A 22,335-nucleotide genomic window follows, 5' to 3' on the forward strand; every position below is an offset into this window, starting at 1 on the left:
TTCCCAGGGGCAGACTGACAACTCATGGGGCCCCCGGGTACCAGGAGATTATGGGGCCCCCGGCAATAGAAGAAGATTATGGGGCCCCCAGGCAATAGGAGATCATTGGGCCCCCGGGCAATAAGAGATCATTGGGCCCCCAGGCAATAGGAGATTGTGGGGCCCCCAGGCAATAGGAGATTATGGGGCCACACAGTATACACACACAGTATACACACACAGAATACACATACGCACACTGAAAAGGTACTGGAGAGGCGGGGCAGCTATAATCTTGGGATTTTTAAAAATGTTTACATACTGTCCCTGGTTTTATTGAGGCTGGCAACTGTGATGGGGCCCCTTAGTGGCATGGGGCCCTCGGGCAGTGCCCGACTGCCAGAATGGTCAGTCCACCCCTGATGGTTCCTCTATAGGTGATGGAGGTTATATACGGATGGTTCCTCTATAGGTGATGGAGGTTATACACGGATGGTTCCTCTATAGGTGATGGAGGTTATATACAGATGGTTCCTCTATAGGTGATGGAGGTTATATACAGATGGTTCCTCTATAGGTGATGGAGGTTATATACAGATGGTTCCTCTATAGGTGATGGAGGTTAGATACGGATGGTTCCTCTATAGGTGATGGAGGTTATATATGGATGGTCCCTCTATTGGTGATGGAGGTTATATACGGATGGTTCCTCTATAGGTGATGGAGGTTATATATGGATGGTCCCTCTATTGGTGATGGAGGTTATATACGGATGGTTCCTCTATAGGTGATGGAGGTTATATACGGATGGTTCCTCTATAGGTGATGGAGGTTATATACGCATGGTTCCTATATAGGTGATGGAGGTTGTATACGGATGGTCCCTCTATAGGTGATGGAGGTTATATACAGATGGCCCCTCTATAGGTGATGGAGGTTATATACGGATGGTTCCTCTATAGGTGATGGAGGTTGTATACGGATGGTCCCTCTATAGGTGATGGAGGTTATATACGGATGGTCCCTCTATAGGTGATGGAGGCTATATACGCATGGTCCCTCTATAGGTGATGGAGGTTATATATGGATGGTCCCTCTATAGGTGATGGAGGTTATATACGGATGGTTCCTCTCCAGGTGATGGAGGTTATATATGGATGGTCCCTCTATAGGTGATGGAGATGATATATGGATATACGGATGGTCCCTCTATAGGTGATGGAGGTTATATACGGATGGTTCCTGTCCAGGTGATGGAGGTTATATATGGATGGTCCCTCTATAGGTGATGGAGATGATATATGGATATATGGATGGTCCCTCTATAGGTGATGGAGGTTATATATGGATGGTACCTCTATAGGTGATGGAGGTTATATACGGATAGTTCCTCTCCAGGTGATGGAGGTTATATACGGATTGTCCCTCTATAGGTGATGGAGGTTATATACGGATGGTTCCTCTCCAGGTGATGGAGGTTATATACGGATGGTTCCTCTCCAGGTGATGGAGGTTATATACGGATGGTCCCTCTATAGGTGATGGAGGTTGTATACGGATGGTCCCTCTATAGGTGATGGAGGTTATATACGGATGGTCCCTCTATAGGTGATGGAGGTTATATACGGATGGTCCCTCTATAGGTGATGGAGGTTATATACGGATGGTTCCTCTCCAGGTGATGGAGGTTATATACGGATGGTCCCTTTATAGGTGATGGAGGTTATATATGGATGGTTCCTCTCCAGGTGATGGAGGTTATATACGGATGGTTCCTCTCCAGGTGATGGAGGTTATATATGGATGGTCCCTCTATAGGTGATGGAGGTTATATACAGATGGTTCCTCTCCAGGTGATGGAGGTTATATACGGATGGTTCCTCTCCAGGTGATGGAGGTTATATATGGATGGTCCCTCTATAGGTGATGGAGGTTATATACGGATGGTTCCTCTCTAGGTGATGGAGGTTATATACCGATGGTCCCTCTATAGGTGATGGAGGTTATATACGGATGGTCCCTCTATAGGTGATGGAGGTTATATACGGATGGTTCCTCTCCAGGTGATGGAGGTTATATACGGATGGTCCCTCTATAGGTGATGGAGGTTATATACGGATGGTTCCTCTCCAGGTGATGGAGATTATATACGGATGGTTCCTCTCCAGGTGATGGAGATTATATACGGATGGTCCCTCTATAGGTGATGGAGGTTATATACGGATGGTCCCTCTATAGGTGATGGAGGTTATATACGGATGGTCCCTCTATAGGTGATGGAGGTTATATACGGATGGTTCCTCTGCAGGTGATGGAGGTTATATACGGATGGTCCCTCTATAGGTGATGGAGGTTATATACGGATGGTTCCTCTCCAGGTGATGGAGGTTATATACGGATGGTCCCTCTATAGGTGATGGAGGTTATATACGGATGGTCCCTCTATAGGTGATGGAGGTTATATACGGATGGTTCCTCTCCAGGTGATGGAGGTTATATATGGATGGTTCCTCTCCAGGTGATGGAGGTTATATACGGATGGTCCCTCTATAGGTGATGGAGGTTATATACAGATGGTCCCTCTATAGGTGATGGAGGTTATATACGGATGGTTCCTCTCCAGGTGATGGAGGTTATATACGGATGGTCCCTCTATAGGTGATGGAGGTTATATACGGATGGTTCCTCTCCAGGTGATGGAGGTTATATACGGATGGTCCTTCTATAGGTGATGGAGGTTATATACGGATGGTTCCTCTCCAGGTGATGGAGGTTATATACGGATGGTTCCTCTCCAGGTGATGGAGGTTATATACGGATGGTTCCTCTCCAGGTGATGGAGGTTATATACGGATGGTCCCTGTACAGGTGACGGAGATCACGTAGACTTTGGGAAAGTTTTCCAAGCTCTTTCTGGAACGAGTAAAGTAAGTGTCCCCCTCCTCCAATGAATGAGCGGTGACACATGTGCGGAGGGTAGTTGTACGCTGTGTTTGGTTAGGTGTGTGTGTATGTGGCAGTCCCCCACCCCCCTCCACTCATTGCTTGTTTGCTTAATATCCTGAGAGAGGGGAGAGAGACTGAGGGGGGAGAGGAGAGCGAGGGAGACCTGACCAGGGAGAGAGACCTACGAAAAGATAGAGACAGAGAGAGGAGAGAGAGAGGAGAGCCTAGAGACAGAGAGAGGAGAGAGAGAGGAGAGCCTAGAGAAAGAGAAGAGAGAGAGGAGAGACAGAGGAGAGAGGATAGCCTAGAGAAAGAGGAGAGACAGAGGAGAGAGGAGAGAGAGAGAGGAGAGCCTAGAGACAGAAAGAGGAGAGAGAGGAGAGACAGAGGAGAGAGAGGAGAGACAGAGGAGAGAGGAGAGAGAGAGGAGAGCCTAGAGACAGAGGAGAGAGAGGAGAGACAGAGGAGAGAGAGAGGAGAGAGAAGAGAGGGGGGAAAGTACTGAGACCAGAGGAGGGAAAGAGGCAGAAGGAGGAGAGGAGAGACACCAGATCAGAGACAGCAAAGAAATAGAAAGAGGAGAGAAGTGAATAAGGAGAGAGAAAAGAAGAGAAACGTGGAGAGGTGAAAAGATTGAGACAGAGGAGGGGAAGCGAGATAGAAAAGAGAGCGAGGGAGGAAAGGAGAGAGAAGAGAGTGGAAAGGACTGAGACCAGAGGAGGGGAAGAGGCAGAAGGAGGAGAGGAGACATAAGAAGTCTGGAAGAGAAGAAGACTGAAGGAGGAGAGGAAGAAAGCTCAGGGAACCCGAGAGGAAGGAAAGAAGAGACCGCTCTGATATTAAAGGTAAGACCCCGAGTCTACACATGTATAGATACAGTATATGAGATGGGAGGTGATATATGAGGGATGTACAATGCCTTGAAAAAGTATTCATACCCCTTGAAATTCCCCATATTTTGTTACAACCTAAAACATAAATGTATTTTATTGGGATTTTATGTGATAGACCAACACAAAGTGTCACATAATTGTGAAGTGGAAGGAAAATGATAAATGATACAAATAAATATGTGAAAAGTGTGGGGGGGGGCATTTGTATGGCGCCCCCCGGAGTCAATACTTTGTAGAACCCCCTTTCTCTACAAGTCTTTTTGGGGATGTCTCTACCAGCTTTGCACATCTAGAGAGGACATTTCTGCCCATTCTTCTTTGTAAAATATCTCAAGCTCTGTCAGATTGGATGGAGAGCGTCTGTGAACAGCAATTTTCAAGTCTTGCCACAGATTCTCAATGTGATTTAGGTCTGGACTGTGACTGGGCCATTCTAACACATGAATATGCTTTGATCTAAACCATTCCATTGTAGCTCTGGCTGGATGTTTCGGGTCGTTGTCCTGCTGGAAGGTGAACCTCCGCCCCAGTCTCAAGTCTTTTGTAGACTCTAACAGGTTTTCTTCTAAGATTGTTCTGTATTTGGCTCCATCCATCTTCCCATCAACTCTGACCAGCTTCCCTGTCCCTGCTGAAGAAAACCATCCCCACCACATGATGCTGCCACCACCATGTTTCACTGTGGGGATGGTGTGTTCAGGGTGATGTGCAGTGTTAGTTTCCCCCACACATAGCGTTTTACTTTTAGGCTGTAAAGTTGAATTTTGGTCTCCTTTTGGTCTCCTCTGACCAGATCACCTTCTTCCACATGTTTGCTGTGTCCTCCACATGGCTTCTCACAAACTACAAACAGGACTTCTTATGACTTTTTTTCACCAATGTCTTTCTTCTTGTCACTCTTCCATAAAGGGCAGATTTGTGGAGAGCACGACTAATAGTTGTCCTGTGGACAGATTCTCCCACCTGAGCTGTGGATCTCTGCAGCTCCTCCAGAGTTACCATGGGCCTCTTGGCTCTTCTCTGATGAATGCTCTCCTTGCCCGGCCGGTCAGTTTAGGTGGACGGCCATGTCTTGGTAGGTTTGCGGTTGTGCCATACTCTTTCCATTTTCCGATGATGGATTGAACAGAGCTCCGTGAGATGTTCAAAGCTTGAGAGATTTTATATAACCTAACCCTGCTTTATACTTCTCCACAACTTTATCCCTGACCTGTCTGGTGTGTTCCTTGGACTTAATGATGCTGTTTGTTCACTATGGTTCTCTAACAATCCTCTGAGGGCTTCACGGAACAGCTGTATTTATACTGAGATTAAATGACACACAGGTGGACTCTATTTACTAATTAGGTGACTTCTGAAGGCAATTGGTTCCTCTAGATTTTAGTTGGGGGTATCAGAGTAAAGGGGGCTGAATACAAATGTCCCCCCACACTTTTCACATATTTATTTGTATCATTTATCATTTTCCTTCCACTTCACAATTATGTGTCACTTTGTGTTGGTCTATCACATAAAATCCCAATAAAATACATTTACGTTTTTGGTTAACGTGACAAAATGTGGGAAATTTCAAGGGGTATGAATACTTTTTAAAAGCACTGTATATGGTGGGTGATCTATGCAGAGTGGAAAGTTTCTACTGAACATGTTATCATTATACATGAAGAGACATGTATGAAGACTGATCTCATGGAATGATAGAAGAGTGATGACAAAGAAAAGACCGACTGCTCCATCGCCCCGATTTTACTGTGTTTTTCCCGAAAATATTTATATTCTCTTACTAATGACTCTGCTGGTAGTTTATTCCAATTATCAACTACTCTTTCAGTAAAATAGTACTTCCTAAGATTAGTTTTGACCTTTCCTCCAGTCAGTTTGATGTCATGGAGTTCTTGATTTTGGTTTCATATTCAAAATCCCGTCCTCCTGAACCTCATTCACCCCCTTTGTGTATTTAAAGGTTTCAGTCATGTCCATCCTTTCCCTTCTTTCCTCCAGACTATACGTAATAATAAGTTCCTGAAATCTCTTCTGATATGTTTTATCACCCAAACCTTTCACCATTTTTGATACCAGTCTCTGGACTTGTTCTATCTTATCAATATCTTTCTGTAAATGAGGTCTCCAGAACTGGGCACAGTATTCTAAATGAGTTCTCACTAAAGATCTCTATAGAGGAATCAGGACCTCCTTCCACCTGCTGGTGACCCCTCTAGTGATATAAAGATCTATATAGAGGGATTGTGACCTCCTTCCACCTGCTGGTGACCCCTCCAGTGATATAAAGATCTATATAGAGGAATCAGGACCTCCTTCCTCCTGCTGGTGACCCCTCTAGTGATTATAAAGATCTATATAGAGGAATCAGGACCTCCTTCCTCCTGCTGGTGATCCCTCTAGTGATATAAAGATCTATATAGAGGAATCAGGACCTCCTTCCTCCTACTGGTGACCCCTCTAGTGATATAAAGATCTATATAGAGGAATCAGGACCTCCTTCTTTCTGCTCGTGACCCCTCTAGTGATATAAAGATCTATATAGAGGAATCAGGACCTCCTTCCACCTGCTGGTGACCCCTCTAGTGATATAAAGATCTATATAGAGGGATTGTGACCTCCTTCCACCTGCTGGTGACCCCTCCAGTGATATAAAGATCTATATAGAGGAATCAGGACCTCCTTCCTCCTGCTGGTGACCCCTCTAGTGATTATAAAGATCTATATAGAGGAATCAGGACCTCCTCCCTCCCGCTGGTGACCCCTCTAGTGATATAAAGATCTATATAGAGGAATCAGGACCTCCTTCCTCCTACTGGTGACCCCTCTAGTGATTATAAAGATCTATATAGAGGAATCAGGACCTCCTTCCTCCTGCTGGTGACCCCTCTAGTGATATAAAGATCTATATAGAGGAATCAGGACCTCCTTCCTCCTACTGGTGACCCCTCTAGTGATATAAAGATCTATATAGAGGAATCAGGACCTCCTTCTTTCTGCTCGTGACCCCTCTAGTGATATAAAGATCTATATAGAGGAATCAGGACCACCTTCATCCTGCCGGTGATCCCTCTAATGATATAAAGATCTATATAGAGGAATCAGGACCTCCTTCCACCTCCTGGTGACCCCTCTAGTGATATAAAGATCTATATAGAGGAATCAAGACCTCCTTCCTCCTGCCGGTGATCCCTCTAATGATATAAAGATCTATATAGAGGAATCAGGACCTCCTTCCACCTCCTGGTGACCCCTCTAGTGATATAAAGATCTATATAGAGGAATCAGGACCTCCTTCTTCCTGCTCGTGACCCCTCTAGTGATATAAAGATCTATATAGAGAAATCAGGACCTCCTTCCTCCTGCTCGTGACCCCTCTAGTGATATAAAGATCTATATAGAGGAATCAGGACCACCTTCATCCTGCTCGTGACCCCTCTAGTGATTATAAAGATCTATATAGAGGAATCAGGACCTCCTTCCTCCTGCTGGTGACCCCTCTAGTGATTATAAAGATCTATATAGAGGAATCAGGACCTCCTTCCTCCTGCTGGTGACCCCTCTAGTGATATAAAGATCTATATAGAGGAATCAGGACCTCCTTCCACCTCCTGGTGACCCTTCTAGTAATATAAAGATCTATATAGAGGTATCAGGACCTCCTTCCACCTCCTGGTGACCCCTCCAGTGATATAAAGATCTATATAGAGGAATCAGGACCTCCTTCCACCTCCTGGTGACCCCTCCAGTGATATAAAGATCTATATAGAGGAATCAGGACCTCCTTCCACCTCCTGGTGACCCCTCCAGTGATATAAAGATCTATATAGAGGAATCAGGACCTCCTTCCACCTCCTGGTGACCCCTCTAGTGATATAAAGATCTATATAGAGGAATCAGGTCCTCCTTCCTCCTGCTGGTGACCCCTCTAGTGATATCAAGATCTATATAGAGGAATCAGGTCCTCCTTCCTCCTGCTGGTGACCCCTCTAGTGATATCAAGATCTATATAGAGGAATCAGGTCCTCCTTCCTCCTGCTGGTGACCCCTCTAGTGATATAAAGATCTATATAGAGGAATCAGGACCTCCTTCCTCCTGCTGGTTACCCCTCTAGTGATATAAAGATCTATATAGAGGAATCAGGACCTCCTTCCTCCTGCTGGTGACCCCTCTAGTGATATAAAGATCTATATAGAGGAATCAGGACCTCCTTCCTCCTCCTGGTGACCCCTCCAGTGATATAAAGATCTATATAGAGGAATCAGGACCTCCTTCCACCTGCTGGTGACCCCTCTAGTGATATAAAGATCTATATAGAGGAATCAGGACCTCCTTCTTCCCGCTGGTGACCCCTCTAGTGATATAAAGATCTATATAGAGGAATCAGGACCTCCCGAGCACTTCACGTGAAATAACGTGAAATAACGGACTACTAGACTAACTAACTTTCCAAATCATAATACCGATGAGTCTGGAATGCCCCATACACCCACTCTGCATAACTCATATGGGGGAGGAAGGAAGGGTATACTCAGAGCCCTCCCCACCCTCTTGTACACTTCTATATTAAAAGGGCACTGAAGTAGAAAGTGATTCATGGACTCCGCCACTCCTCCACACTCCACTCTCGGGCAGCCCCGATCACTCATGGAAAGAAACTTCAAGTTGCCCTTCACATATAGTTTTCCATGAAAGGCAAGCCAAGCCTGATCCCTAAACTTCATTGGGATTCTCTCCAAATTAATCAATCGCAAACCCACCCCCAAAACCAGGCTTGGGCAATCCCTCAAGGCCAGTGGCTCGCAAAAAGCAGAGCTCATGATCCTCTTCTAAGAAGTTTCCTTGGAAGAGATCTGACTTCTCCTGCTGTTACTTGCCACTGCAGAAGCATTTTCAAACACGGGGAAACATAAGCCGGGAGCTGTTCATGCTTGACCCTCGGCTTTTCACTGGCCCACCATTCTCCCAGTCTCGCAGAAAGGGCCTAAACCAGGACTGGAAAATACCAACCCACCCAGGCGGTCTCTCTGCCAACATGTTACCAAGATTGTACTTCACAAACATTATGAGGGGTTCCCACCATCCCTGTGCTGAGTTCCCGGGTCTGTACACCCGCTGTGCCCATTATGAGGGGTTCTCACCATCCCTGTACTGAGTTCCCGGGTCTGTACACCCGCTGTGCCCATTATGAGGGGTTCCCACCATCCCTGTGCTGAGTTTCCGGGTCTGTACACCTGCTGTGCCCATTATAAGGGGTTCCCACCATCCCTGTGCTGAGTTCCCGGGTCTGTACACCCGCTGTGCCCATTATGAGGGGTTTCCACCATCCCTGTGCTGTGTTCCCGGGTCTATACACGCTGTGCCCATTATGAGGGGTTCCCACCATCCCTGTGCTGAGTTCTTGGTTCTGTACACATGCTTTCTCCCTATTGAAGAGCTCCCAATTCTTTATAAATGTGATTTCATTTTTAATTATTATTCTCTAGGGTGGAAAACAAAGAAATCCGGAAGCAGTGTGAATGTCATTATATGTGGAGCATTAGAGAAACCCTGAAGACCATCCTACCTCTTGCAGTGTTATCAGTGAGTCCTGCTTACTATCCTTCTTGTACATTGTATGTTATTATGGGTGTATAATATCCACCCACCGACACTTCCCCAACATAAGAGGAATCCCCCCAAAAATTAGGAACCCCCAAAGTAAGACCCCCTCAACACCCTAAATGAGAGAAAACTTTCCTAAATGAGTGAAAACCCCCCCTAATTGAGAGAAAACTTTGCCAAACTGAAAGACACCCCCCATCCCTGAAAATGAGGTGACACTACTTCGAAACCTCTTCAACATGAGATAAAACCACCCCAAAATCACCAGAAACCCTCTAAAAATGTGAGGAAACCCCCTAAAATGGCAGGAATCATACAAAATAAAAGGACCCCCGCCCCCCCAAAAAAAGAAACCTATTCATAATGAAAGGGAAAACAGCCAAAATGTGAGAAAACCACCCAAAATTAGAGGAATCATCCTAAAATGAGCGGAAACCTCCTCAAAATGAGAGGAAACCCAGCCAAATGTGAGAGAACACCCAAAGTGAGACAGATCATTACATAATTAGATGTACACCCCCGAAATGAGAGGAAACGTCCCCAACATGAGATATAGACTGCACCTTTAACCCATTTTAGGATCATATTCTGTGGTAGTGACAATGGAGGGGGTGAATCTTTCCAAAAGGGTCCCAAGCAGCTGGAGTTCTACTTGAATTTGTGCAGGTTGTTTTTTTGGCATGGGTCGTGGCTGTGGTTGTGTCCTCCAGGATCGGCGAGCTGTGAGGAGGTGATTGATGGTCAGGATTGGTCATTATAATTTCTTCTAGGACTATGTAATTGTGTATGCACAGCGTTAAATCTCCGATAGATGGGAGCTTCGGGTCAGGCCGTTGGCTGCTGCAAATAGATGTGATTTAGTGGTCAGTACACATTTATGACACGGAAGAGACGGGATTTGATTTAGTGGTCTGTACACATATGTGACATGGCAGAGACCGAAGGTAATTACAAGGATTGAACTCAGACTTCATCCCTGACTAGAAGTTTTCATGGTTTAGACTCTTTATACTGAACATGGGTGGAAGTCTGTGTTTCTAGTGGGGGTTCAAAGGAGGGATTTGCAGATTCAGCATTTGGTCACCACTAGACTAAAACTCCCTGTGATAGTATCTGTTACTCTATACTCTAAATATGTCTATTTAAGCACCCAGACATAGAGAGGAAGGTCTTGGTGTCTGACTCTCAGGGTGAATGCTGGTCTCCATGAACCAGGTCTCCAGGGTGTTTACTGGCATTAATGGACCTCACTGTCTTCTGATCTCCAGTGTCTGGTCAGAGGTCTCCTCCCTTCTCCTCATCCAACACCATGGACCACACTGTCTTTTGATCTCCATTCTCTGGTCAGAGGTCTCCTCCCTTCTCCTCATCTCACACCATGGACCACACAGTCTTCTGATCTACATTCTCTGGTCAGAGGTCTCCTCCCTTCTCCACATTTCACACCATGGACTACACTGTCTTCTAATCTCCAGTGTCTGCTTAGGGGTCTCCTCCATTCTCCTCATCCCACACCATGGACCACAATGTCTTCTGATCTCCATTCTCTTGTCAGAGGTTTCCTCCCTTCTCATCCCACACAATGGGCCACTCTGTCTTCTGATCTCCATTCTTTGGTCAGAGGTCTCCTTCCTTCTCATCTCACACCATGGACCACACTGTATTCTGATCTCCATTCTCTGCTCAGAGGTCTCCTCCCTTCTCCTCATTGTACACCATGAACCACACTGTCTTCTGATCTCCATTCTCTGGTCAGAGGTCTCCTCCCTTCTCCTCATCTTACACCATGGACCACACTGTCTTCTGATCTCCATTCTTTGATCAGAGGTCTCCTCCCTTCTCCACATTCCACACCATGGACGACACTGTCTTCTGATATCTAGTGTCTGCTTAGGGGTCTCCTCCATTCTCCTAATCTCATTGGACCTCACTGTCTTCTGATCTCCATTCTCTGGTCAGAGGTCTCCTCCCTTCTCCTCATTCTACACCATGGACCACACTGTCTTCTGATCTCCATTCTCTGCTTAGAGCTTCTCATCTCAGACCACGGACCACACTGTCTTCTGATCTCCATTCTCTGCTCAGAGGTCTCCTCATCTCACAGCATGGACCACACTGTCTTCTGATCTCCATTCGGGTACAAGGAGTTTCTCTACTATCTCCTATGAAGGGTATGAGGACAGGACTGTGGAGGAGTTTTTCTACTATCTCCTATGAAGGGTATTAGGACAGAACTGTGGATGAGTTTTCTCTGCCATGGAGGGGTAATGGCAGAGGTGTAGGAAGCACAGATCTACAGAATGGATGAAGCAGGGAGATTCTTGCACTACAGGTTCTCAGGTACGGCTTCCTCTTCAGCAAGGAAAACAGTGAGCAGCACAGTAGTGGCATCCCCATCTCACTTCAATTCTTATGCCGTGTACACACGGTCAGAATTTCCGACAGAAAAAGTCCAATGGGAGCTTTTGGTCGGATATTCCGACCGTGTGTATGCCCCATTGGACTTTTTCTGTCGGCATTTCCGACGGACTTAGATATAGAACATGTTCTAAATTTTTACGTCGGAAATGCCGACGGAGGTTACCCTGTTGGCAAGTCCGACCGTGTGTACGCGACATTAGGTGATCACACACTGCAGACATACACTTATGAGGCTACAAAACCCTGCAGATGTCAGAAGTGTCCATGCATAGGAAACATGCTGCTAGTTTTCAGAAGGAATTGTAGATAAAAGGTAGATTTTTTTAGGCACAATTACCAGCTCTATATCTTCGGTATAAGGTAGCAAATCTTCACTTTTTTAGTTCAGGTCCACTTGTTATATAGGAGTTCCTGTGTTGTTCTGGCGTTGGGTCTGCCATGTTCTCACCTGGTCTTCAGAAATGATCTGTCCTTGTATGGCCCAGGTCAGGGAATGGACAGAGGTGATATATTGATGGATGAGTTGAGAACACACACAGAATTGGAATATTGTACGTGACTCATTATCTCACATCTGTTGAACAGAAAATTGATGTTGTCGTGTCGAATGCCAGAGCCCACAATGCTAACTCCGATCAGATGTGGGTAAATGAGATTGGATCCATAGAGTGAATTAGGAGAGATTTTATATGCATATAAAAGCCATGATGTCATCACTCTGTACATGTGTTCCTCTGAATGATTCCGGACATTTCAGATGTCTATTGCCTGATTTATACATTGGAGGTATGGAGGGCTCCGTGACTCTCCTCTGATCCGCACAATTCCCATGGGCTGTTCCTCATCTGTGCACAGCTGGGTGAGCGGAAAACCTTCTTCCATCGCATGCAATCAGCTCCACAAAATTTTAATAATCCTCCATGTCATGATGTTGGGACTCTGCCTGGTTCCTCATGGAATTTAGGTCATGGAATGTGAACAGCGAGCATTTACCGCACTTGGATAAACAGTGGAGGCTGTATACAGACCGATTATCCTATGAATGGCTCATCTATACCGCCTGCCCAGCACCGAATGGAAAAACCAACGTTCCTCCACTGTTGTCTCTGGCCGGGCTACTTCCGTCTGTAACATTACTGTCTCACCTTACCTGACTATCCCTGAAAACTCCCCAACATTCCTTCCGCATGCTGACCCCAAGGAACCCAATCTTTGTAAAAGGCCTAAAAATATTCTCCATCCTGTGCTGTCCCTCTAATCCTTGTCCCCGGCCTGTACTGTCTAATCTTACCCCTCTAATCCTTGTCCCTGCCCTATACTGCCCAATCTTACCCCTCTAATCCAATCCTTGTTCCCGGCCTGAGTTGGTCAACCCCACCACAACATCATTCTGTCCATTATATACACACTTTAATTCTCTGTCCCTGTGTCCTGCCTGTGCCTGGCCTCTGGTCCCTCAGGTCTCTGTCCCTGTGTCCTGCCTGTGTCTGGCCTCTGGTCCCTCAGGTCTCTGTCCCTGTGTCCTGCCTGTGTCTGGCCTCTGGTCCCTCAGGTCTCTGTCCCTGTGTCCTGCCTGTGTCTGGCCTCTGGTCCCTCAGGTCTCTGTTCCTGTGTCCTGCCTGGTCTGTGGTCTTTCAGGTCTCTGTCCCTGTGTCCTGCCTGGTCTGTGGTCTTTCAGGTCTCTGTCCCTGTGTCCTGCCTGTGCTTGGCCTCTGGTCCCTCAGGTCTCTGTTCCTGTGTCCTGCCTGTGCCTGGCCTCTGGTCCCTCAGTTCTCTGTCCCTGTGTCCTGCCTGGTCTGTGGTCTTTCAGGTCTCTGTCCCTGTGTCCTACCTGTGCCTGGCCTCTGGTCCCTCAGGACTCTGTCCCTGTGTCCTGCCTGGTCTGTGGTCTTTCAGGTCTCTGTCCCTGTGTCCTGCCTGTGTCTGGCCTCTGGCCCCTCAGGTCTCTGTCCCTGTGTCCTGCCTGTGCCTGGCCTCTGGTCCCTCAGGTCTCTGTCCCTGTGTCCTGCCTGTGTCTGGCCTCTGGTCCCTCAGGTCTCTGTTCCTGTGTCCTGCCTGGTCTGTGGTCTTTCAGGTCTCTGTCCCTGTGTCCTGCCTGTGTCTGGCCTCTGGTCCCTCAGGTCTCTGTCCCTGTGTCCTGCCTGTGCCTGGCCTCTGGTCCCTCAGATCTCTGTTCCTGTCTGTGCCTGGCCTCTGGTCCCTCATATCTCTGTCCCTGTGTCCTGCCTGTGTCTGGCCTCTGGTCCCTCAGGTCTCTGTTCCTGTGTGCTGCCTGGTCTGTGCTCTTTCAGGTCTCTGTCCCTGTGTCCTGCCTGTGCCTGGCCTCTGGCCCCTCAGGTCTCTGTCCCTGTGTCCTGCCTGTGCCTGGCCTCTGATCCCTCAGGTCTCTGTTCCTGTGTCCTGCCTGGTCTGTGGTCTTTCAGGTCTCTGTCCCTGTGTCCTGCCTGGTCTGTGGTCTTTCAGGTCTCTGTCCCTGTGTCCTGCCTGTGCCTAGCCTCTGGCCCCTCAGGTCTCTGTCCCTGTGTCCTGCCTGTGCCTGGCCTCTGATCCCTCAGATCTCTGTTCCTGTGTCCTGCCTGTGCCTGGCCTCTGGTCCCTCAGTTCTGTGTCCCTGCGTCCTACCTGTGCCTGGCCTCTGGTCCCTTAAGGACTCTGTCCCTGTGTCCTGCCTGGTCTGTGGTCTTTCAGGTCTCTGTCCCTGTGTCCTGCTTGTGCCTGGCCTCTGGTCCCTCAGGTCTCTGTCCCTGTGTCCTGCCTGTGTCTGGCCTCTGGTCCCTCAGGTCTCTGTCCCTGTGTCCTGTCTGTGCCTGGCCTCTGATCCCTCAGGTCTCTGTTCCTGTGTCCTGCCTGGTCTGTGGTCTTTCAGGTCTCTGTCCCTGTGTCCTGCCTGGTCTGTGGTCTTTCAGGTCTCTGTCCCTGTGTCCTGCCTGTGCCTAGCCTCTGGCCCCTCAGGTCTCTGTCCCTGTGTCCTGCCTGTGCCTGGCCTCTGATCCCTCAGATCTCTGTTCCTGTGTCCTGCCTGTGCCTGGCCTCTGGTCCCTCAGGTCTCTGTTCCTGTGTCCTGCCTGTGCCTGGCCTCTGGTCCCTCAGTTCTGTGTCCCTGCGTCCTACCTGTGCCTGGCCTCTGGTCCCTTAAGGACTCTGTCCCTGTGTCCTGCCTGGTCTGTGGTCTTTCAGGTCTCTGTCCCTGTGTCCTGCTTGTGCCTGGCCTCTGGTCCCTCAGGTCTCTGTCCCTGTGTCCTGCCTGTGTCTGGCCTCTGGTCCCTCAGGTCTCTGTCCCTGTGTCCTGTCTGTGCCTGGCCTCTGGTCCCTCAGGTCTCTGTCCCTGTGTCCTGCCTGTGTCTGGCCTCTGGTCCCTCAGGTCTCTGTCCCTGTTTCCTGCCTGTGTCTGGCCTCTGGTCCCTCAGGTCTCTGTCCCTGTGTCCTGCCTGTGCCTGGCCTCTGGTCCCTCAGGTCTCTGTCCCTGTGTCCTGCCTGTGCCTGGCCTCTGGTCCCTCAGGTCTCTGTCCCTGTGTCCTACCTGTGCCTGGCCTCTGGTCCCTCAGGACTCTGTCCCTGTGTCCTGCTTGGTTTGTGGTCTTTGAGGTCTCTGTCCCTGTGTCCTGCCTGTGTCTGGCCTCTGGTCCCTCAGGTCTCTGTCCATGTGTCCTGAATGTGCCTGGCCTCTTGTCTCTAAAGTTTCTGTCCCTGTGTCCTGCATGTGCCTGGCCTCTGGTCCCTAAAGTCTCTGTCCCTGTGTCATGCCTGTGCCTGGCCTCTAGGTCCCTCATATCTCTGTCCCTTTTTCTTGCCTGTGCCTGGCCTATAAGTCCCTCAAGTCTCTGTCCCTGTGTCCTGCCTGTGTCTGGTCTGCTTCTGCTCCTCATTGTCCTCTGAGGGCCCTGGCATGAAGGAGCCTGTACCCGGTCCTGTGTCTGGTCCTATATGGTGTTCTGTATGTTGTCCTGTATGGTATCCTGTATCTGGTCTTGTGTCTGGCCTTGTATGTTGTCCTGTATCTGGTCTTGTGTCTGGCCCTATGTCTGGTCCTGTATGTTGTCCTGTATGTTGTCCTGTGTCTGGCCCTGTATGTTGCCCTGTGTCTAGCCCTATGTCTGGTCCTGTGTCTGGGTAATGATTTGTGGAGACCATAGGGCGAGCAGTGTGATTCCGGCTTCTGTATGTGACCCCTGAATCCTCTCAGTGTTTTGTGGAGTAATTTTTGGTTTGAGTGATGAATATTGTGTCCTGCCTGGTCTGTGGTCTTTCAGGTCTCTGTCCCTGTGTCCTACCTGTGCCTGGCCTCTGGTCCCTCAGGACTCTGTCCCTGTGTCCTGCCTGGTCTGTGGTCTTTCAGGTCTCTGTCCCTGTGTCCTGCCTGTGTCTGGCCTCTGGCCCCTCAGGTCTCTGTCCCTGTGTCCTGCCTGTGCCTGGCCTCTGGTCCCTCAGGTCTCTGTCCCTGTGTCCTGCCTGTGTCTGGCCTCTGGCCCCTCAGGTCTCTGTCCCTGTGTCCTGCCTGTGCCTGGCCTCTGGTCCCTCAGGTCTCTGTCCCTGTGTCCTGCCTGTGTCTGGCCTCTGGTCCCTCAGGTCTCTGTTCCTGTGTCCTGCCTGGTCTGTGGTCTTTCAGGTCTCTGTCCCTGTGTCCTGCCTGTGTCTGGCCTCTGGTCCCTCAGGTCTCTGTCCCTGTGTCCTGCCTGTGCCTGGCCTCTGGTCCCTCAGATCTCTGTTCCTGTGTCCTGTCTGTGCCTGGCCTCTGGTCCCTCATATCTCTGTCCCTGTGTCCTGCCTGTGTCTGGCCTCTGGTCCCTCAGGTCTCTGTTCCTGTGTGCTGCCTGGTCTGTGCTCTTTCAGGTCTCTGTCCCTGTGTCCTGCCTGTGCCTGGCCTCTGGCCCCTCAGGTCTCTGTCCCTGTGTCCTGCCTGTGCCTGGCCTCTGATCCCTCAGGTCTCTGTTCCTGTGTCCTGCCTGGTCTGTGGTCTTTCAGGTCTCTGTCCCTGTGTCCTGCCTGTGTCTGGCCTCTGGTCCCTCAGGTCTCTGTCCCTGTGTCCTGGCTGTGCCTGGCCTCTGGTCCCTCAGATCTCTGTTCCTGTCTGTGCCTGGCCTCTGGTCCCTCATATCTCTGTTCCTGTGTCCTGCCTGTGCCTGGCCTCTGGTCCCTCAGGTCTCTGTTCCTGTGTCCTGCCTGTGCCTGGCCTCTGGTCCCTCAGTTCTGTGTCCCTGCGTCCTACCTGTGCCTGGCCTCTGGTCCCTTAAGGACTCTTTCCCTGTGTCCTGCCTGGTCTGTGGTCTTTCAGGTCTCTGTCCCTGTGTCCTGCCTGTGCCTGGCCTCTGGTCCCTCAGGACTCTGTCCCTGTGTCCTGCCTGTGTCTGGCCTCTGGTCCCTCAGGTCTCTGTCCCTGTGTCCTGCCTGTGTCTGGCCTCTGGTCCCTCAGGTCTCTGTCCCTGTGTCCTGCCTGTGTCTGGCCTCTGGTCCCTCAGGTCTCTGTCCCTGTGTCCTGCCTGTGTCTGGCCTCTGGTCCCTCAGGTCTCTGTCCCTGTGTCCTGTCTGTGCCTGGCCTCTGGTCCCTCAGGTCTCTGTCCCTGTGTCCTGCCTGTGTCTGGCCTCTGGTCCCTCAGGTCTCTGTCCCTGTTTCCTGCCTGTGTCTGGCCTCTGGTCCCTCAGGTCTCTGTCCCTGTGTCCTGCCTGTGCCTGGCCTCTGGTCCCTCAGGTCTCTGTTCCTGTGTCCTGCCTGTGCCTGGCCTCTGGTCCCTCAGGTCTCTGTCCCTGTGTCCTGCCTGTGCCTGGCCTCTGGTCCCTCAGGTCTCTGTCCCTGTGTCCTACCTGTGCCTGGCCTCTGGTCCCTCAGGACTCTGTCCCTGTGTCCTGCCTGGTTTGTGGTCTTTGAGGTCTCTGTCCCTGTGTCCTGCCTGTGTCTGGCCTCTGGTCCCTCAGGTCTCTGTCCATGTGTCCTGAATGTGCCTGGCCTCTTGTCTCTAAAGTTTCTGTCCCTGTGTCCTGCATGTGCCTGGCCTCTGGTCCCTAAAGTCTCTGTCCCTGTGTCATGCCTGTGCCTGGCCTCTAGGTCCCTCATATCTCTGTCCCTTTTTCTTGCCTGTGCCTGGCCTATAAGTCCCTCAAGTCTCTGTCCCTGTGTCCTGCCTGTGTCTGGTCTGCTTCTGCTCCTCATTGTCCTCTGAGGGCCCTGGCATGAAGGAGCCTGTACCCGGTCCTGTGTCTGGTCCTATATGGTGTTCTGTATGTTGTCCTGTATGGTATCCTGTATCTGGTCTTGTGTCTGGCCTTGTATGTTGTCCTGTATCTGGTCTTGTGTCTGGCCCTATGTCTGGTCCTGTATGTTGTCCTGTATGTTGTCCTGTGTCTGGCCCTGTATGTTGCCCTGTGTCTAGCCCTATGTCTGGTCCTGTGTCTGGGTAATGATTTGTGGAGACCATAGGGCGAGCAGTGTGATTCCGGCTTCTGTATGTGACCCCTGAATCCTCTCAGTGTTTTGTGGAGTAATTTTTGGTTTGAGTGATGAATATTCTGAAATTCCTGGAATTCTTTCCTTGCTGAGCCCTGTGGGAACATTGAGTTCTCTCTGACTGGCTGGAACATGAACACTGTGTAGTCCAGCCATACACAAAGCAGAGATGACAGGGAGAGCATCCCAATACTGGGAACTGGGCTCATGTGTGTGTCCCTACATAGCGCTCCTGGGAATCCCCCCAACATCAACACACATGGGGAGACCTCCGCCATTCTCCACTCCCAGATAAATTTGTAGATATCAGAGTTCATGTAAATCCAGTATGTCTGGGGTTGCGGTGTCACTGAGCTGGGAGCGGAGGTATCATACGACTTGTTGGAAGGAAATTGTTCTTCCAGCTGGACAGCCGGCCTGGTGTGGAGTCCAGGAAACAATGACATCATTGCTGTAATAGCACAGTGTGGATCTGCTGGAAAAGGCCGTCATTCTGTTCCTGCTGCCGATCTTCTTCCATATCCTTATATACATATACAGTTTATATCTATTGTACTCTAATACCTTGCTAGAAAATGTCAGGTATGCTGGAGTAAACATAGCAATAATTTACATGTCTAATATCAGAAGGTTCTGTAGAAAGAGTGGGGGGTTGGAATGTCTCTGATTGTCCTCCTTACCTTATCTTTGCCTGTCCCCCTTCTGTATCTCCACCTTCGATCTTTCTTCTCTACCAGGTAGCTTCCATGTATCCTTCTCCATCTTCATGCTGTATCTCCATCTTCCTACCCTACATGTATCTTCCAGGTATACTTCTCTACCTTCATTCTGTAGCTCCACCTTCTGTCTTCCTTCTCCACCAGGTATCTTCCATATATCCTTCTTCATCTTCATTCTGTATCTCCATCTTCCTTCTCCACCATGTATCTTCCATGTATCCTTCTCCAGCTTCATTCTGTATCTCCACCTTCCATCTTCCTTCTCCACATGTATCTTCCACCTATTCTTCTCCACCTTCATTCTGTAGCTCCACCTTCCGTCTTCCTTCTCCACCAGGTATCTTTCATATATTCTTCTTCATCTTCACTCTGTATCTCCATCTTCCATCTTCCTTCTCCACCATGTATCTTCCATGTATCCTTCTCCACCTTCATTCTGTATTTCCATCTTCCTTCTCTGCCATGTATCTTCCATGTATCCTTCTCCACCCTAATTCTGTATCTCCATCTTCTTTCGCCACCATGTATCTTCCATATATCCTTCTCCACCTTCATTCTGTAGCTCCACCTTCCATCTTCCTTCTCCACCAGGTATCTTCCATATATTCTTCTTTATCTTCATTCTGTATCTCCATCTTCCATCTTCCTTCTCCACCATGTATTTTTCATGTATCCTTCTCCACCTTCATTCTGTATCTCCACCTTCCATCTTCCTTCTCCACCAGGTATTTTTCATGTATCCTTCTCCATCTTCATTCTGTATCTCCATCTTCCTTCCCTACATGTATCTTCCACGTGTACTTCTACACGTTCATTCTGTAGCTCCACCTTCTGTCTTTCTTCTCCACCAGGTATCTTCCATATATCCTTCTTCATCTTCATTCTGTATCTCCATCTTCCTTCTCCACCATGTATCTTCCATGTATCCTTCTCCAGCTTCATTCTGTATCTCCACCTTCCATCTTCCTTCTCCATGTGTATCTTCCACCTATCCTTCTCCACCCTCATTCTGTAGCTCCACCTTCCGTCTTCCTTCTAGACCAGAAATCTTCCATATATTCTTCTTCATCTTCACTCTGTATCTCCATCTTCCATCTTCCTTCTCCACCATGTATCTTCCATTTATCCTTCTCCACCTTCATTCTGTATCTCCATCTTCCTTCTCTGCCATGTATCTTCCATGTATCCTTCTCCACCCTAATTCTGTATCTCCATCTTCCTTCTCCACCATGTATCTTCCATATATCCTTCTCCATCCTAATTCTGTATCTCCACCTTCCATCTTCCTTCTCTGTCATGTATCTTTCATATATCCTTTTCCACCCCAATTCTGTATCTCCATCTTCCTTCGCCGCCATGTATCTTCCATATATCCTTCTCCACCTTCATTCTGTAGCTCCACCTTCCATCTTCATTCTCCACCAGGTATCTTCCATATATTCTTCTTCATCTTCATTCTGTATCTCCACCTTCCATCTTCCTTCTCCACCATGAATCTTCCATGTATCTTTCTCCACCTTCATTCTGTATCTCCACCTTCCGTCTTCCTTCTCCACTATGTATCTTCCATGTATCCTTCTCCATCTTCATTCTGTATCTCCACCTTCCATATTCCTTCTCCACCAAGTATCTTCCATGTATCCTTCTCCACCTTCATTCTGTATCTCCATCTTCCTTCTCCACCATGTATCTTCGATGTAAGCTTCTCCATCTTCATTCTGTATCTCCATATTCCTTCTCCACCAGGTATCTTCCATATATTCTGCCTTCTCCACCATGTATCTTCCATATCTCCTTCTCCATCCTAATTCTGTATCTCCACCTGGTATCTTCCATATATTCCTCTTCATCTTAATTCTGTATTTCCACTTTCCATCTTCCTTCTCCACCATGTATCTTCAATGTATCCTTCTCCATCTTCATTTTGTATCTCCATCTTGCTTCTCCACCATGTATCTTCCATATATCCTTCTCCATCCTAATTCTGTATCTCCACCTTCCATCCTCCTTCTCCACCATGTATCTTCCATGTATCTTTCTCCACCTTAATTCTGTATCTCCACCTTCCATCTTCATCCCCTTGTCTTTACCTGCTCTCTCTCAATCATCTCTCCCTATTCTTCTCTCTTATCTGCCTGTCCTCCGTCCCACGTTGTTGCTTGTCCTCCGTCCCTCGTCACTGCCTGTCCTAATTGCCTCTTCTGACTTCATGTCTTTTGAGAGGAATAGAGGTAATGGTTTTTCTCTGAGATCTGCATCTGGTGTGAAGACTGCAATCCTCTGCCTGATGGTAGTGTAATTAATGGTCACATATTTGGTAGGCAATATGTACTGCTAAACCTGATAAAATGTAAATTTACATTGTCTGGTAATTAGTGGAGGGCGTTTTTTACCCAGATCCTGCCACATTACAGCTAAATGAGGTCTAAGATGGACGCTCCTTGCCCCCTATACAGACATCATAGGCTATAATGTTCTCTTCAGATTTATTTAGAGGGTAGTGAGGAGCTCCTTATCTCATTTCTCATAAGGTTGATAAGATAGGTTCTGGTCACTAACCTGTGTCTGTGTCTGCAGTTCCGGGGTCCGCAGTTCCGGTATCATGTCTGATTTATCGGCCAGTCTATGGGTGCTCTGCACATTATCAGCAATAGTTCCAGGATGGACACAACAGACAACGCCACCCACCAGCCACTCAAATCCAAACAGTGGCCTCAAATTCCGCCTGGCTGGATTTCCTCGCAAACACAATGAAGGTCGGATAGAAGTCTTCTATAACCAGGAATGGGGTACAATATGTGATGATGACTTCACCATGGAGAATGCCCATATCCTCTGCCGCCATCTTGGATTTACAGAAGCTACGGGTTGGACGCACAGTGCCAAGTATGGGAAAGGAATAGGTAAGACCTTTTCTAATAATAATGCTATAGCCATAAAGGGGAGAGCTTGACCCAGCCAACATAGGTTTAGTATATTTATTTGTCATCAGTGTAGCATGGCTCCCCTTCTAAGTGTGTGAGCACCAATCCAGGGAAATAGCCCCTGACTACAAAACAGTCACAGAACAGGCTAACATGTTTCAGCCCAAACCCCATCCTTCTTTTCTACATATCACATGACAAGGGATGGTGCTTCCTTCTACACATCACATGACAAGTGACGGCCTTCTCTGCTACATATCACATGACAAGTTATGGCCTTCTCTTCTACATATCACATGACAAGTGACGGCCTTCTCTGCTACATATCCTATGACAAGTGATGGCCTTCTCTGCTACATATCACATGACAAGTGATGGCCTTCTCTTCTACATATCACATGACAAGGGA

General features: G+C 48.4%; 1 protein-coding gene across 6 annotated transcripts in view; it reads left to right on the forward strand.

Moving 5' to 3' along the window:
* Positions 1 to 2,940: 2,940 nt before the first annotated feature.
* Positions 2,941 to 22,335, forward strand: part of LOXL3 (lysyl oxidase like 3) — an 89,231-nt gene continuing 69,836 nt past the window's right edge. For 2 of the 6 annotated variants that reach the window (XM_073617726.1, XM_073617732.1), the window contains exons 1-3: positions 2,943 to 3,770; positions 9,306 to 9,402; positions 21,580 to 21,905. In XM_073617726.1, coding sequence (XP_073473827.1) covers positions 21,605 to 21,905 — 301 coding nt within the window. In that variant the 5' untranslated portion in view covers positions 2,943 to 3,770; positions 9,306 to 9,402; positions 21,580 to 21,604. Of the gene's footprint in view, positions 3,771 to 9,305; positions 9,403 to 21,579; positions 21,906 to 22,335 lie in introns of all 6 variants that reach the window. The other 4 variants (XM_073617719.1, XM_073617716.1, XM_073617740.1 and 1 more) reach the window with 4 other exon arrangements.

The sequence above is a fragment of the Aquarana catesbeiana genome, linkage group LG01, assembly GCF_042186555.1.
Source record: "Aquarana catesbeiana isolate 2022-GZ linkage group LG01, ASM4218655v1, whole genome shotgun sequence".
Taxonomy (NCBI): Eukaryota; Metazoa; Chordata; class Amphibia; order Anura; family Ranidae; genus Aquarana; species Aquarana catesbeiana.